The following is a 14,432-nucleotide window of genomic DNA, read 5'->3' as shown; positions in this document are numbered from 1 at the left end:
TAATAAATACTTAATAACTACTCTGAAGTAGTTCATTATCTCCCAGTTTGCTGTTAGGAGTATTCTGAAAACTAAAGTTGTTCGTTAACAATCTTCTAGTAAATATCTCCCTAAAATACCATTTCATCTTAATACTCCCCTGACAAAGAACCCATAACACCTGTTATTTATGGCATTAAATCTAAATTCCTCTGCCTAACTTTGGGTGTATGTGGTAAAATATGCATAAAATTTGCCATTAGTGACATTTAGCATATTCACAGTACTGTACAATCATCACCACTATTTAGTTCCAGTACATTTTGATCACCCTAGAAGGAAACTCTGCACCCATTAAGTTGTCGCTCTCTATTTTCCTCTTTCCCTTGGCTCCTGGCAATCACTAATCTGCTTCTGTCTTTATGGATCTGTCTATCCTGGTTATTTCATCTGACTAGCTTTTATAAGTCCTTCAGAATCTTGCCCCACATCTTATTTGCCCAAATTTAATTTCTATATTTCACAAACTAGAATATCTATTGCAATAAAAAATAACTCAGCTGGGCATGGTGGCTCACACCTGTAATCCGAGCACTTTGGGAGGCCAAAGCAGGCAGATCACCTGAGGTTGAGAGTTTGAGACCAGCCTGACTAACATGGAGAAACCCCCATCTCTACTAAAAATACAAAATTAGCTGGGCATGGTGGGGCATGCCTGTAATCCCAGCTACTTGGGAGGCTGAGGCAAGAGAATTGCTTGAATCTGGGAGGTGGAGGTTGTCGTGAGCCAAGATTGTGCCATGGCATTCCAGCCCGGGCAACAAGAGCAAAAATCCGTCTCAAAAAATAAAATAAAATAAAATAAAAAATAACCTATTCTCCATACACATCATGCTCATTTCTACCTTTGAGTCACTGTTAGGCTGATCCCTGTTGCTGGAATTCCCTCCTTTTTTCTGTCTATAGAAATTATTTAAAGTTCTTTCTTCCACTCAGCAAAGCTTTTCCAAACCCTTTCAGTTATGGCATCCTGTTTTTCCAGATTCCTGGTGATTATAGCTAGTGCCACACAGATTATCACTTAGTGGTTCCATGTGAGTATTAATTTTATCTACATTTGAATATAAGCATTAAGTAGTACTCTTTCTTATACATCCTGCCTATTCTAACACTGTGTAAGGTACACAGAAGTGGCTTAGTAAAATGCTCATTTAACAATGAATAAAAATTATAATTTATAATATTTAAGGAGTATTTATTTGACAAGCACTGGGCTAAAAGCTTTATGGCATTATCTTATTTAATCCTCATAAAAATTATCTAAGGGATTCTATTATTCTCCTTTTATAAATGAGAAAAGCAGATAGAGAAAGTAGGTAATTTAACCAAGGTTACACATTTTGATAATTCTTCATAGACTGGGGATTTGAGTTAAAGCCTATCTGACTCTAAAGCCCATGTTTTTGTTATCATTTTTGGGGAGGGGTTTTGTTTTGTTTTGTTTCGTGATGGAGTCTTGCTCTGTCGCCAGGCTGGAGTCCAGTGGCAAGATCTCAGCTCAGTGCAACCTCCACCTCCCAGGTTCAACCAATTCTCCTGCCTCAGCCTCCAGAGTAGCTGGGACTACAGGCGCACACCACCATGCCCAGCTAATTTTTGTATTTTTAGTAGAGATGGGTTTTCACCATGTTGGCCAGGATGGTCTCCATCTCTTAAACTTGTGATCTGCCCGCCTTGGTCTCCCAAAGTGCTAGGATTATAGGTGTAAGCCACCGCGCCCAGCCTATTATCATGTTTTTTAGAGACATCATCTTGCTCTGTCATCCAGGCTGGGTGCAGTGGTGCCATCATAGCTCACTGCAGCCTTGAACTCCTGGCAAAGCCCATGTTTTTTAACCTTTATGTTATCTGTTTATGTGTTTGAACAATATGACAATATGAATAAGTATGTTAAGGGCAACTACCACCTGTGATAATGTAAACAAAGTTTACATTATCAAATTAATTTGTTCTTCAATGCATAAAAGGCAAAGCTTAGGAAAGTACTGGAGAGGCAACAGCCAACTAAAGAACTACGTGGCCAGAAATAATTTTTTGAATCACACTGTTAACAGTGGAAACATCTATATAATGGAAATGCTGCAAAATTTTAAAAGCTTCTCTCTGAAATAGTTTTTAAATGGTTATATATTAAGGAGCAGAATTCTAAAATCCTGTCTTCACCTTGCTTTTAACCAAATTTCTAGTCTGGGAAAACCAGAAATAAATCAATAAATATGGAAGCTATTATGGGAACCAAGTAACTTCATGAGGTGAATTACTCTAAACTTAATGAACCTTTCTTAGACTCTTAGAGCTAAATGTCATCTAAAGCCAAGAGAAATTTTTACCTGATTTAGGACTTCGAAATTTTACACTCTAAAAGAAAAAAAGAAAGGAAAAGTGAAAGAAGAATATGTATACAAATTATAAAATTCAAAGCAAAAAATGGCATCTTTGAAATTATATTTCAGATAGTTTTGAAATATAGACCCTATTTTTCCTAATATGTAAGTGTGCTGAATTATGAAATAGCATCCTTCACTCTTACAATGATTTGTATATACCATGGCAATTAGTCCTAAGTTGATCCCCTTCTGACTTATTTCTGTCCCACCTAAAACATTTCCCTGGCCAGGTGCGGTGGCTCACGCCTGTAATCCCAGCACTTTGGGAGGCCAAGGTGGGTGGATCACGAGGTCAAGAGATCAAGACCATCCTGGCCAACACGGTGAAACCCCGTCTCTATGAAAAATACAAAAATTAGCTGGGTCTGGTGGTGCGCATCTGTAGCCCCAGCTGCTTGGAAGACTGAGGCAGGAGAATCGCTTGAACCTGGGAGGCAGGGGTTGAAGTGAGCCAAGATCGCACCACTGCACTCCAGCCTAATGACAGAGCAAGACTCTGTCTCAAAAAAAAAAAAAAAAAAAAAAAAAAAAAAAAAAAATTCCCTGCAAATTTAGAGGTAAGGAGCAGAAATTGAAGTTGCTTCATAACATTGGAAAGAGTGATTGTTCTTTCCTCTGGGAGGTGTTAAGATAAATATGTGTGCCTATTATTAATGGCAATAATAATGATTACTAGTATGTTAGAATTATAATTTAAAAGGCAGATAATATTTGCTTATCAGCTTTGCAATTGTATGTTCTTGAAAATGTTTGTTTAATTATTTTTCTGATCTCTCAAATTTTAAGAGAATTGGTTCACAGAATACATAGAAATGTATAACATTTTTAGATACACTTTCCTCCAGAAGCAGGATACACTATTCTAAAAGGTTTATCTTAAGTAATATGCACACCTGTCATTCTCTGTAACATATTATCACAGCTAACAAGATACAGCCTGACAAATGACTACAGTGAACAAGCTTCCTACTTAAGTATGAAACATTTATTTTTGCCTTAACTATCCTTCAAGAATCAGCTCAAATGTTTCCTCTTGCACTAAATCTTCCTTGATAACTTCCAACCTGGAGGCATCCCCCACACTTGAAATTCTTTATCTTTCATATGACATCAATCATATTGGCCTTGCTATAGTAAATATAGGAAAAATAAAGATGTGTACTCATCCTATATCTCTACTACTAGACAAGAAGCTTCTTACAGGCAAGAATTGTGTCTTATACATCTTTTTTATCCCAACATCCTCTAGCACAATGTTTTATATGTAGTATGTGCTTAGGATTTATTGAATGATGGGTATTAAAAATATAAGGAGTAGATCTGTAGTCTATTGAATTTAAATGAACAGAGCCATAAAAAAATTATTGACCTTGCTTTGTCTAAGTATCACAGAGTCATCAAATTTCTTTGGTCCAGATGTTCCACCCCATTCCAGTGATGTTCCAATTTTTACCTTCACAGTCGAGGATAAGGATTTGGGAACATTTGGTGAGAATTCTTCTGTAAGAAAGTGAACGTGGTTCAGTTCTTGGGAGTAGTCTTCTTTTAGAAATCAAATGTTGCTCAGCAAATAGTACATAAAACATTGAAAGGACCTTAGAATAAATCTAATTAGTTCATACTTTATATTTTGAGACAGGGTCTCACTCTATCACCCAGACTGGAGTGCAGTGGCACAATCATGGCTCACTGCAGCCCCCAACTCCTGGACTCAAGTGATCCTCTCACCTCCACTTTCCAAGTAGTTGGGACTACATGTGCATGCTGCCATTGCTCTGCTAAATTTTTAAAAAAGTGTTTTTTTAGAGATGAGATCTCACCATGTAGCCCAGGCTAGTCTTGAACTCCTGGCCTCAATGAACTCCTTGAACTCAAGGCTCCCACATCAGCCTCCCAAAGTCCTGGAATTAAAGGCATGAGCCACCATGTCCAACCCACACTTTATTTTATACTTACTGAACTGTACTCACCAGCTTCCTCAACCACAATAAATGATTCAGGTGTCCGTACAGGAAGTGGAGGGGGGATTTCATCATCTATCCTTGGAGCAGTTGCTATCCAAAATGTGAGAAATATGGTAACAATTGTTAATTAGAACAATCTGAAATAAATTTTTATATTCTAATAGTAAATACAAATTTACCATAATTTATATTTAAATTCCATTGACCCACCATTATCAGTAAGCTGGCACTTGTTCATTCAAGGAAAAAGCAAAATAAATTCTCTTAAGGTACAAACTCAGGAGGTTTTTGCTTATTCTTTAAAATTTATTGTTTGTTTTAAAAGCTCAAAAATATTTTGATTGAGTCACAGGGTGTCAGTTAACATAAAACATATTAATTTTGGAAGCTTTGAATTATCTTTTACATAACTCCTTTTGTTTTACATAGACTATACAATAAAGCATTATAAAGTGCTTTGACATGTCAAAGGTTCAGTTATACATTAATTAAAACATAAAAATTCTTAGTATTTCTTCACTATATACAAAATCCAAGAATATTGGCATTTTTCTGTTTTACAAAACAGTAGTATAGGATTGTTTTCTGTATTTCTATACAGAGTTTTTATTAAGCATTTTAAATGCTATTATAAGAAACTGCCACCAGATGGCACATGATGATATTTTTATAATCCCTTGAAAATAAGGGTTTGTTTTTTAATGCTGCAGATGCTCAGAGAAGTCTACGGTATTTTGAGTATCTAGGAAAAGAAAATACATTTAAGTGTTTAAAAATGTATAAAATAATCACAGAAGGACCTTCTTAGATCCAGATAAAATATTTTGGCAACAAAGTTATAAATGATCTACACATCTATTTATTAAGAAACTCTATAATAAATAATGTTATAGAGCAAAAGTTTTCTCCACCTCCTATCTATGTAGAATGTGCTTTATAAATTATTTGATGATATACGTAAGGAGTTAAACTTGTTCTTTGCTTTCCCTCATTATCTTCCACATCAAATTATTGTAATCATCACAGGATGTTCATTTCTAATTTCCAACTAATCAGTAAAACAAAACAATATGCATTATATACAAAAATACAGATTTATAAAAGAGATAAAACATGAAAGTAAAGGCATACATAAGATAGAATTTTTCACAAAATACTAAACATGTATTCTCATCTACTAAATTACTACAAAAGGGCAAGAAATCAGGTTGTCCTCTTCCAGCTCCTACAGGAAGAGAATTCAATTTTTAGCAATATGTTCAACTCATTATAGCCACATAATTGTGTAACAAAAATTCTGGGTGGCCATGTAGTGCTATTGATCAAATTTTTTTCTGCTCTTCTTTTGCGAGCTGGTTCTATATGTTAGTAGTAAATTCTGAAGGTAGGTGTGGCGACTTGCACCTGTAATCCCAGCACTTTGGGAGGCCAAGGTGGGAGGATTGCTTGAAGCCAGATGTTCAAGAACAGCCTGGGCAACATAGCAAGACCCAATTTCTAAAAAAAGAAAAATTAGCCAGGCACGGTGGCGTGTCCCTGTGGTCCCAGCTACTCAGGAGGCTGAAGTGGGAGGATCGCTTGAGCCCAGGACATCACGGCTGCAATGAGCAATGTTCATACCACTGCACTCAAGCCTGGACAACATAGTGAGATTCTGTTTCAAAAAATATTTTTGAAAAACAGTAAATTGTGGGCCTTTGATATACATTTCTAGGAGTGAGGCTTGCCTTCTTGAGAAGTGCTCCTGTTGGTACAGATCCTTTACCAGATCTTGATTGCCTCCATTGCTGCCTGTTTCATGGAATGTTACATGTTTCGTGTTGCTATTTTCAACTTAGTACATCATTAAAACACTCCCAGAATTTATTTATTTGAGGAGTAGCAGGAAGAAGAAAGGGAAGCAGAGGAGAAGAGGGAAGATGAAGAGAAACCAAATATTCTATAGAAACAAAGTGAAACCTAAAATTCTATACAAACTTTAAAAAATAACTTACCTACTACAGCTGACTCTTGGTTCAGTAGTGGGGGAATACTGGTTGGAGAATTCAGTGATAAAGAATCATGTGAATTGCAACAAGAAAAGAGGGATGTAGAGGATGTTGGCAACAAAGAACAGGGCAAAACAGTTCCATCTTGCTTCTCAGGTAAATCAAGAGACATCTTAGAACCGGTACCACTTGGAGGCAATGTTGAAAAATAAGGATCTTCCGCTAAAGATATGTAAGAATATACACCAAGAACACCGGGGTCACAGTGCTTTACATTAGAGACGTTACATATTTGGTGCTTAGATTCATACGGCAGTGAATAATTCAGTTCTGCTGAAGAAACGTGCATTACTTTTTGAGCCTGCATCTTTACAAAACAAGAATCCTGTGGTTGAGATTCCAAATAAGAAAAGTTTTCCTTGCCATCCAACTCCTTGGTTTCTGTCTGCTGTATCAATTCAAAAGGAGTTGATTTGGTCCGTGTTATTGGCACCTTTGAATTAAAATATCTTCCTGCTGCATTTACAGGTTTAGAATTAGAACATGCTTCAAACAAAATAGAGCCCAAATCTAAACTTTGATGCTTCTGAAGAGGTTCCCCAACTGTTGGAAATGCATTTGTCTGCCATTTCATGGTTGTGTCAGCATTTTTGTTGAAACCATAATTTAGCTCCAGAAAGTCAAAAGAAGTGCTTAATTTAGTAGGATGCAAAACTAGCTCTTCCTCTGCACTTTTTTCAGAAGTCCTAGAGTCAAAGGAAGAAGATTCTGTGCTTTCCTTTTTTGTCCTTTGTTTGCTCTGTTGGTCCATCATTTTTGCTGCCTTTATGGCACTAAAACAAAAAGAAAGCATAATGATGATACCATACCCCAAACAGGCATCTTCCTAGCATCACAATGATGTATAAGTATGAGATTCATCTCCCAGACACAATTAGTCAATGTTTAGGTATATAAAATTGTACTCACCTTTTTGGTAAATTAGGAGAGTAAGAGTCTGCTTGGAGAGTGTGATTTTGCTCAGGAATAGAATACTTTGCTTGACTCTTTAAAAGAAATAAGTCAGAGGCTGGTTTTTAGTGAAGCAATGTCAATGAGATATTTTAATATTTAGAAGGCTGAAAAGTAATTTTTCAGGAAATATAAATATTTAAAATAATTCATGAAAGGGTTAGATTAGCTTCCAAAATATTGAACTCAGCAAGAACTTGTTCATATACTGAGATGACCATAATAAAGGATTAATCGTGTTACAGAAACTAGAAAGGATTTGCATATATCATCATCTTTTCAAATGTCGGAGCTTTTAAAATGTTCTTTAGTGGGTAATTTCAGTCTCAAAAACACTCTTCCTTTAGAAATCTCAGCGTCTCAGCCCTTTATAGGTACTTAATAGGTCTCTGGACCTATTTCATCTTGTTCTACTCTTGTCCTTCTTACTATGCTCCAGGTATACTGGTTTTCTTGCCATTACTTAGCATGCCAAACTTATTTCCAAGTCAAGGCTTTTATACTTACTATTTTCCCTGATTAATATATTTTTGCTCCAAATTTTGCATGCCTAGCTTTTTCTAAATAATTAGAGCTCTGCTTAACTGTTATCTGCATAAGGAAACCTTCCCTGATCACCCAACCTAAAATCATACTTCTGCCCCTATCCAGCCATACTCAATCTTCTGTTTTAAGAGACAGGGCCTCTCTATATTGCCCAGTCTGGCCTCAAACTCTGGGCGTAAGCAGTCCTCCTGCCTCAATCTCCCAAGTAGCTGGGACACTATAGGTGTGTACCACAGTGCCTGGCTTCAATCTTTTTTTTAAAATAAGACAGGCTCTTGTTCTGTTGTCCAGGCTAGAGTGCAGTGGCACAAACATGGCTCACTGCAGCCTCAGTCTCCTGGGTTCAAGTGCTGTTCTCACCTCAGCCTCCCAACCTTTATTTTTATTTTTAAGACAAAGTCTCTCTCTATTGCCAGGCTGGAGTGCAGTGGTGTGATCTCAGCTCACTGCAACCGCCACCTTCCAGGTTCAAGCGATTCTCCTGCCTCAGCCTCCTGAGCAGCTGGGACTACAGGCACGTGCCACCACACCTAGCTAATTTTTGTATTTTTAGTAGAGACGGAGTTTCACCATGTTGGCCAGGATGGTCTCGATCTCTTGACCTAGTGATCCTCCTGCCTAGGCCTCCCAAAGTTTTGAGATTCAGGTGTAAGCCACTGTGCCCAGCCCAATCTTTATTTTTTATAGCAATTATCATATTATGAAATTTGTTACTGTGATTCATAGAATCTTAAGATACCATTGGTTATAAAATATATCTTCATTTCAGAGATGTTAAAATCCACTTTGAACATCTCAATTGATGCAGAAAAAGCATTTGATAAAATTCATGTTGAAATCACTTCACAAAATAGGAATATAAGGAAATTTTCTCAACATAATAGAGGCCATATATAAAACCCATAACTAACATTATATTCAATGGTGAAAGGCTTAAAGCTTTTCCCCTAAGATCAGGAGCAAGACAAGATTGCCAACTTTCACCACTTCTGTTCAACATAGTACTAAAGTTCTACTCAAAGTAATTTTTTAAAGTAATTTTTTTCTTAGGCAAGGAAAAAAAGGCATCCAAATTGGATAAAAAAGGCTGGGCACAGTGGCTTACGCCTGTAATCCCAGCACTTTAGGAGGCCGAGGCAGGTGGATCCCTTGAGTTCAGGAGTTTGAAACCAGCCTGGCCAACATAGTGAAAGCCAGTGTCTACTAAAAATACAAAAATTAGCTGGGCATGGTGGTGCACACCTGTAATCCCAGCTACTTGGGAGGCTGAGGCAGGAGAATTGCTTGAGCCCAGGAGGCAAAGGTTGAAGTGAGCCAAGATCGTGCTACTGCACTCCAGCCTGGGTGACAGAATGAGACTCCATCTCAAAAAAAAAAAAAAAAAAAGGAAGTAAAATTATCTCTATTCTTAGATGACATGATTTTATATATGAGATTCCACAAAAAAATCTGCTAGAGCTTATAAACAAATTCGACAAAGTTGCAGGATATAAAATGAACACACAAAACGAGTTGCATTTCTGTATATTAGCAATGAACAATTTGAAAAGAACATTAAGGAAACAGTTCTACTTATAACGGCATCACAAAGAATAAAATACTTAAGAATAGATTTAACCAAGGAGGCAAAAAACTTGTATACAGCAAATTATAAAGCCCTGCTGAAAGAAATTAAACAAGACATAAATAGACATTCTCTGTTCAAGGAGTGGAAGATTTATTACTGGTAACATAGCATTACTACTCAAATTGATCTATAGGTACAGTGCAATTCTAATCAAAAGCCCAATGGCATTTTTACATAATTTGTTTAAAAACCAGACTAAAATTTATGGAATCTCAAGGGACACTGAATAGTCAAACCAATCTTGAAAAAGAAGAACAAAGTTGGATGACACACTACCTGATTTCAAAAATTGCTACAGAGCTGCAGTACTCAAAACAATGTGGTACTGGCATAATATAGACTAAAGACCAATGGAATAGAATATAGAGCCTAGAAAAAAACACTCACATATAGTGAGCAATTGATTTTTGACAAAAGTGCCAAAACATTTAATGGAGAAAGGGGAGTGTTTTCAACAAACGGTTCTGGGAAAAACTGAATATCCACATACAAAAGAATGAAGTTGGGGCCAGGCTAGGTGTCTCATGCTTGTAATCCCAGCACTTTGGGAGGTCGAGGCGGACAGATCACCTGAGGTCAGGAGTTGGAGACCAGTCTGACTAACATGGAGAAACCCAGTCTCTACTAAAACTACAAAGTTATCCGGGCATGATGGCGCATGCCTGTAATCCCAGCTACTCTGGAGGCTGAGGCAGAAGAATCACTTGAACCCAGTAGGCAGGGGGTGCAGTGAGCCAAGATTGTGCCATTGCACTCCAGCCTGGGCAACAAGAGTGAAACACAGTCTCAGAAAAAAAAAAAAAAAAAAAATGAAGTTGGACTTTTATCTTATGGCACATACAGAAATTAACTCAAAAATTGATCAAATACCTAAACATAAGAGGTAAAATATAAAAGTCTTACAAGAAAATGGGCAGGCTTCATGACATTGGTTTGGATTTGGTAATGATTTCTTGGATAGGACATGAAAAGCACAAACAACAAAAGAAAAATAGGAAAACTGGTGTTCATTAAGGTTTAAAACTTTTACACACCAAAGGACACAATCGACAGAGTAAAAAGGCAACCCACTGACTGAATGGCAGACAACATTTGCAAATCACATATCTGATAAGGGATCAGTATCCAGAATATGTAGAGAGCTAAAACTCAACAACATGTAAACAACTCAATTTTTTTTTTTTTTTTTTGAGACGGAGTGTCCCTCTGTCACCCAGGCTAGAGTGCAGTGGTGGGATCTCAGCTCATTGCAACCTCCGCCTGCTGGGTTCCAGCAATCCTCCTGCCTCAGCCTCCCAAGTAGCTGGGATTACAGGCACACGCCACTACACCCAGCTAATTTTTGTCTTTTTAGGAGAGACGGGGTTTCACCATGTTGGCCAGGCTGGTCTTGAACTCCTGACCTCAGGTGATCTGTCCACCTTGGCCTCCCAAAGTGCTGGAATTACAGGTGTAAGCCACCTCATCCAGCCTCAATTTAAAAATGAGGAAAAGCTGGGCACAGTGGTTCATGCTTGTAGTCCCAGCCAGTGGGGAGTTGGAGATGGGAGGATTTCTTGAGGCCAGGAGTTCAAGGCTAGCCTGGGCAACATAATGAGACCCTGTATCTAAAAAAAAGTTTAAAAAAATTAGCTTGGTGTGGTAGTGCGTACTTATAGTTCTAGCTACTCAGGAGCTGAGGTGGGAGGATCACTTAAGGCCCAGGAGTTCGAGCTGCAGTGAACCATGATGATGCCACTGGACTTCAGCGTGGATGACAGAGCAAGATCCTGACTAAAGAAAAAAGGGGGATTGGCCGGGTACAGTGGCTCATGCCTGTAATCCTAGCACCTTGGGAGGCCGAGGCAGGCAGATCAACTGAGGTCAGGAGTTCGAGACCAGCCTGACCAACATGGAGAAACCCCATCTCTACTAAAAATACAAAAAATTAGCCAGGTGTGGGGGTACATGCCTGTAATCCCAGCTATTCCAGAGGCTGAGGCAGGATAATTGCTTGTACCCAGGAGGTGAAGGTTAAGGTGAGCCGAGATGGTGCCATTGCACTCCAGTCTGGGCAACAAGAGCGAAACTCCGTCTCAAAAAAAAGGGGAAAATAGGTGGTGAGTGGGGGAGAACAAAGGACTTGAAGACACATTTTTCCAAAGAGGATATACAAATGGCCAACAAGACCATAGAAAGGTGTTTAATCATTATGAAAATGTAAATCAAAATCACAATGAGATACCATTTTACACCTAATTAGGATGGCTACCATCAAAAAAACAGAAAATAAAGTGTTGACCGGGATATAGAACCCTTGTGTACTGTTGGTGGGAATGTAAACTGGCACAGATGCTATGGAAAACAGTATGGCTGTTCTAAAAAGAAAACCTAAACATAGAATTACCACTTGTAATTCCACTTCTGGGTTCTACCCAAAGTAATTAAAAGCAAGGATATAAAGAGATATTTGTACACCCGTGGTCATCACAGCATTACAACAACCAGAAGGTAGAAAGAACTTGAGTACCCACTTATGGATGAATGGATAAACAAAATGTGTGTGTGTGTGTGTAAACATATACAATGGAATATTATTCAGCCTTAATGGGTAAGAAAATCCTGACACATACTACAACATGGATGAACCTTGAGGACATTAAGCTAAGTGAAATAAGCCAGACACAAAAGGACAAACATTTTATAATTCCACCTATGTCAGGTACCTAGAGTAGTCAAATTCATAGAGAAGAAAGTAAAATGATCATTGCCAGGGGCCAGTGGGAGAGGAGAATGGGCAGTTATTGTTTAATAGATACAGAGTGTTTAGAATAATGAAAGTTCCAGAAATAGTGATAGTAACCGAACATTGTAAATATACTTAATGCCACTGTATTATACACTTAAAATGGCTAAAATAGTAAATTTAAACGATATATTGTACCACAAACAGTATCTCTTCCTCTTCTATTTCCTGGTATAGACTGTATGAAATTCGTGTTAATTCCTTAACCATTTGATAGAATTCTCTGGTGAAACTATGTGGGCCTGGAGATTTCTTTTTCTGGAGTTTTAAAATTACAAATTCAATTTTTCTAATCACTAAGTGGCTATTGAAATTACCTATGTCATGCTGAGTGAATTGTGGTAGATTACATTTGAGAAAATAATCCATTCTGGGCTGGGTATGGTGACTCATGCCTGTAATCCTAGCATCTTGGGGGGCCAAGGCAGGAGGATCCCCTGAGCCCAGGAGTTCAAGACCAGCCTGGGCAACATACGGAGACTCTGTCTCTATAAAAAATAAAAATTAAAATAAATAAAAATGAATATAATTCATTTTAGCTAAGCTGCAAATTTACATGCGTAGAGATGTTCATACTATTCCTTTATTACCATTTTTATATCTACAGGACCTGTAGCAATAGCTCCTATTTCATTCCTGATATTGGGAATTTTTATTTTCTCCCTTTTTATGTCAGTTTTTTAAAAGTTTGTCAATTTCATTGATCTTGTTAAAGAATCAATTTTCTGATCTTTAAAATAAAAACCAGGCTGGGCACCCTGGCTCATGCCTGTAATTCCAGCACTTTGGGGGGCCGAGGCAGGCAGATTACCTGAGTTCAGGAGTTCAAGACCAGCCTGGCCAACATGGTGAAACCTCGTCTCTACAAAAATACAAAAATTAGCTGGGCATGGTGGCACACATCTGTAGTCCCAGCTACTTGGGAGGCTGAGGCAGGAGAATTGCTTGAACCTGGGAGGTGGAGGTTGCAGTAAGCCAAGATCATGCCACTGCACTCCAGCCTGGGTGACAGAGTGAGACTCTGTTTCAAAAACAAACAAACAAACAAAAAACCCAAACCAATTCTGATTTTCTCTATTTTTTTTCTAATTTCATTGATTTCTGCTCTTTATTTCTTTTTCTATATTCTTGGAGTAAGAATTTAGATTATGGAGACCTTTACTGTTTTCTAATGCATGGACTTAGTGCTATAAAGTTCCCCCTCAGTACTGCTATAGCTTCTGTCTCATAAATTTTGATACGTTGTATTTTCATTTTTGTTTAATTCAGTGTGTTTTTTTGTTTCCTTTGAAACTTCCTTTTGACCCAATGGATTATTTAGACAAGTGTAGTTTGATTTCCAAGTATTTAGATACTTTCCTGTTACCTTTCTCTTACTAATTTTTTTTCTTTTTTAATTATTATTATTATTATTATTATTATTGAGACAAGGTCTCGCTCTGTCACCCAGGCTGCAATACAGTGGCACAATCACAGTTTACGGCAGCCTTGACTTCCCAGGGTCAAGCAATCCTTCCACCTCAGCCCCCCAAGTAGCTGGGACTATAGGCACATGCCATCACACCTGACTGAGTTTTTGATTTTTTGTGGAGATGAGGGTCCCCCTGTATTACCCAGGATGGTCTTGAACTCCTGGCCTCAAGGAGTCCTCCCACTTTGGCCCCTCAAAGTGCTGGGATTACAGGCATGAGCCACCATGCCTGATCTGTGTTACTGATTTGATTCCATTGTAGTCAGAAAATATATTCTATATAATTTCAATTCTTTTTTTTTTTTTTTTTTGAGACAGTCTCGCCCTATCAGCCAGGCTGGTGTTCAGTGACTCCATCTCGGCTCACTGAAACCTCCGCCTCCCAGGTTCAAGCGATTCTCCTTCCTCGGCCTCCCAAGTAGCTGAGATTACAGGTGCCCACTACCATACCTGGCTAATTTTTGTATATTTAGCAGAGACAGGGTTTTGCCAGGCTGGCCAGGTGGTCTCAAATTTCTGACCTCATGTGATCCGCTCACTTTGGCCTCCCAAAGTTCTGGGATTACAGGTGTGAGCCACTGCTCCCAGCCTAATTTCAATTTTAAAATTTTTTT

At 38.1% G+C, this 14,432-nt stretch overlaps 1 protein-coding gene across 9 annotated transcripts in view; it reads right to left on the bottom strand.

The window, feature by feature from the left end:
- PTPN22 (protein tyrosine phosphatase non-receptor type 22) overlaps positions 1–14,432 on the bottom strand; it is a 55,904-nt gene that overhangs the window by 16,097 nt on the left and 25,375 nt on the right. For 5 of the 9 annotated variants that reach the window (XM_032249699.1, XM_032249706.1, XM_032249704.1 and 2 more), the window contains 5 exons: positions 7,348–7,424; positions 6,385–7,211; positions 4,397–4,480; positions 3,796–3,926; positions 2,370–2,397 (listed from right to left, as the gene is read on the bottom strand). In XM_032249699.1, coding sequence (XP_032105590.1) covers positions 2,370–2,397; positions 3,796–3,926; positions 4,397–4,480; positions 6,385–7,211; positions 7,348–7,424 — 1,147 coding nt within the window. The remainder of the gene's footprint in view (positions 1–2,369; positions 2,398–3,795; positions 3,927–4,396; positions 4,481–6,384; positions 7,212–7,347; positions 7,425–14,432) is intronic. The other 4 variants (XM_032249701.1, XM_032249707.1, XR_004260246.1 and 1 more) reach the window with 3 other exon arrangements.

The sequence above is a fragment of the Sapajus apella genome, unplaced genomic scaffold, assembly GCF_009761245.1.
Source record: "Sapajus apella isolate SASKATOON/1434 unplaced genomic scaffold, GSC_monkey_1.0 scaffold69, whole genome shotgun sequence".
NCBI classification, from domain to species: domain Eukaryota; kingdom Metazoa; phylum Chordata; class Mammalia; order Primates; family Cebidae; genus Sapajus; species Sapajus apella.
Note: the sequence above shows the minus strand (reverse complement) of the source record. Positions and strands in the feature narration are given on the sequence as shown.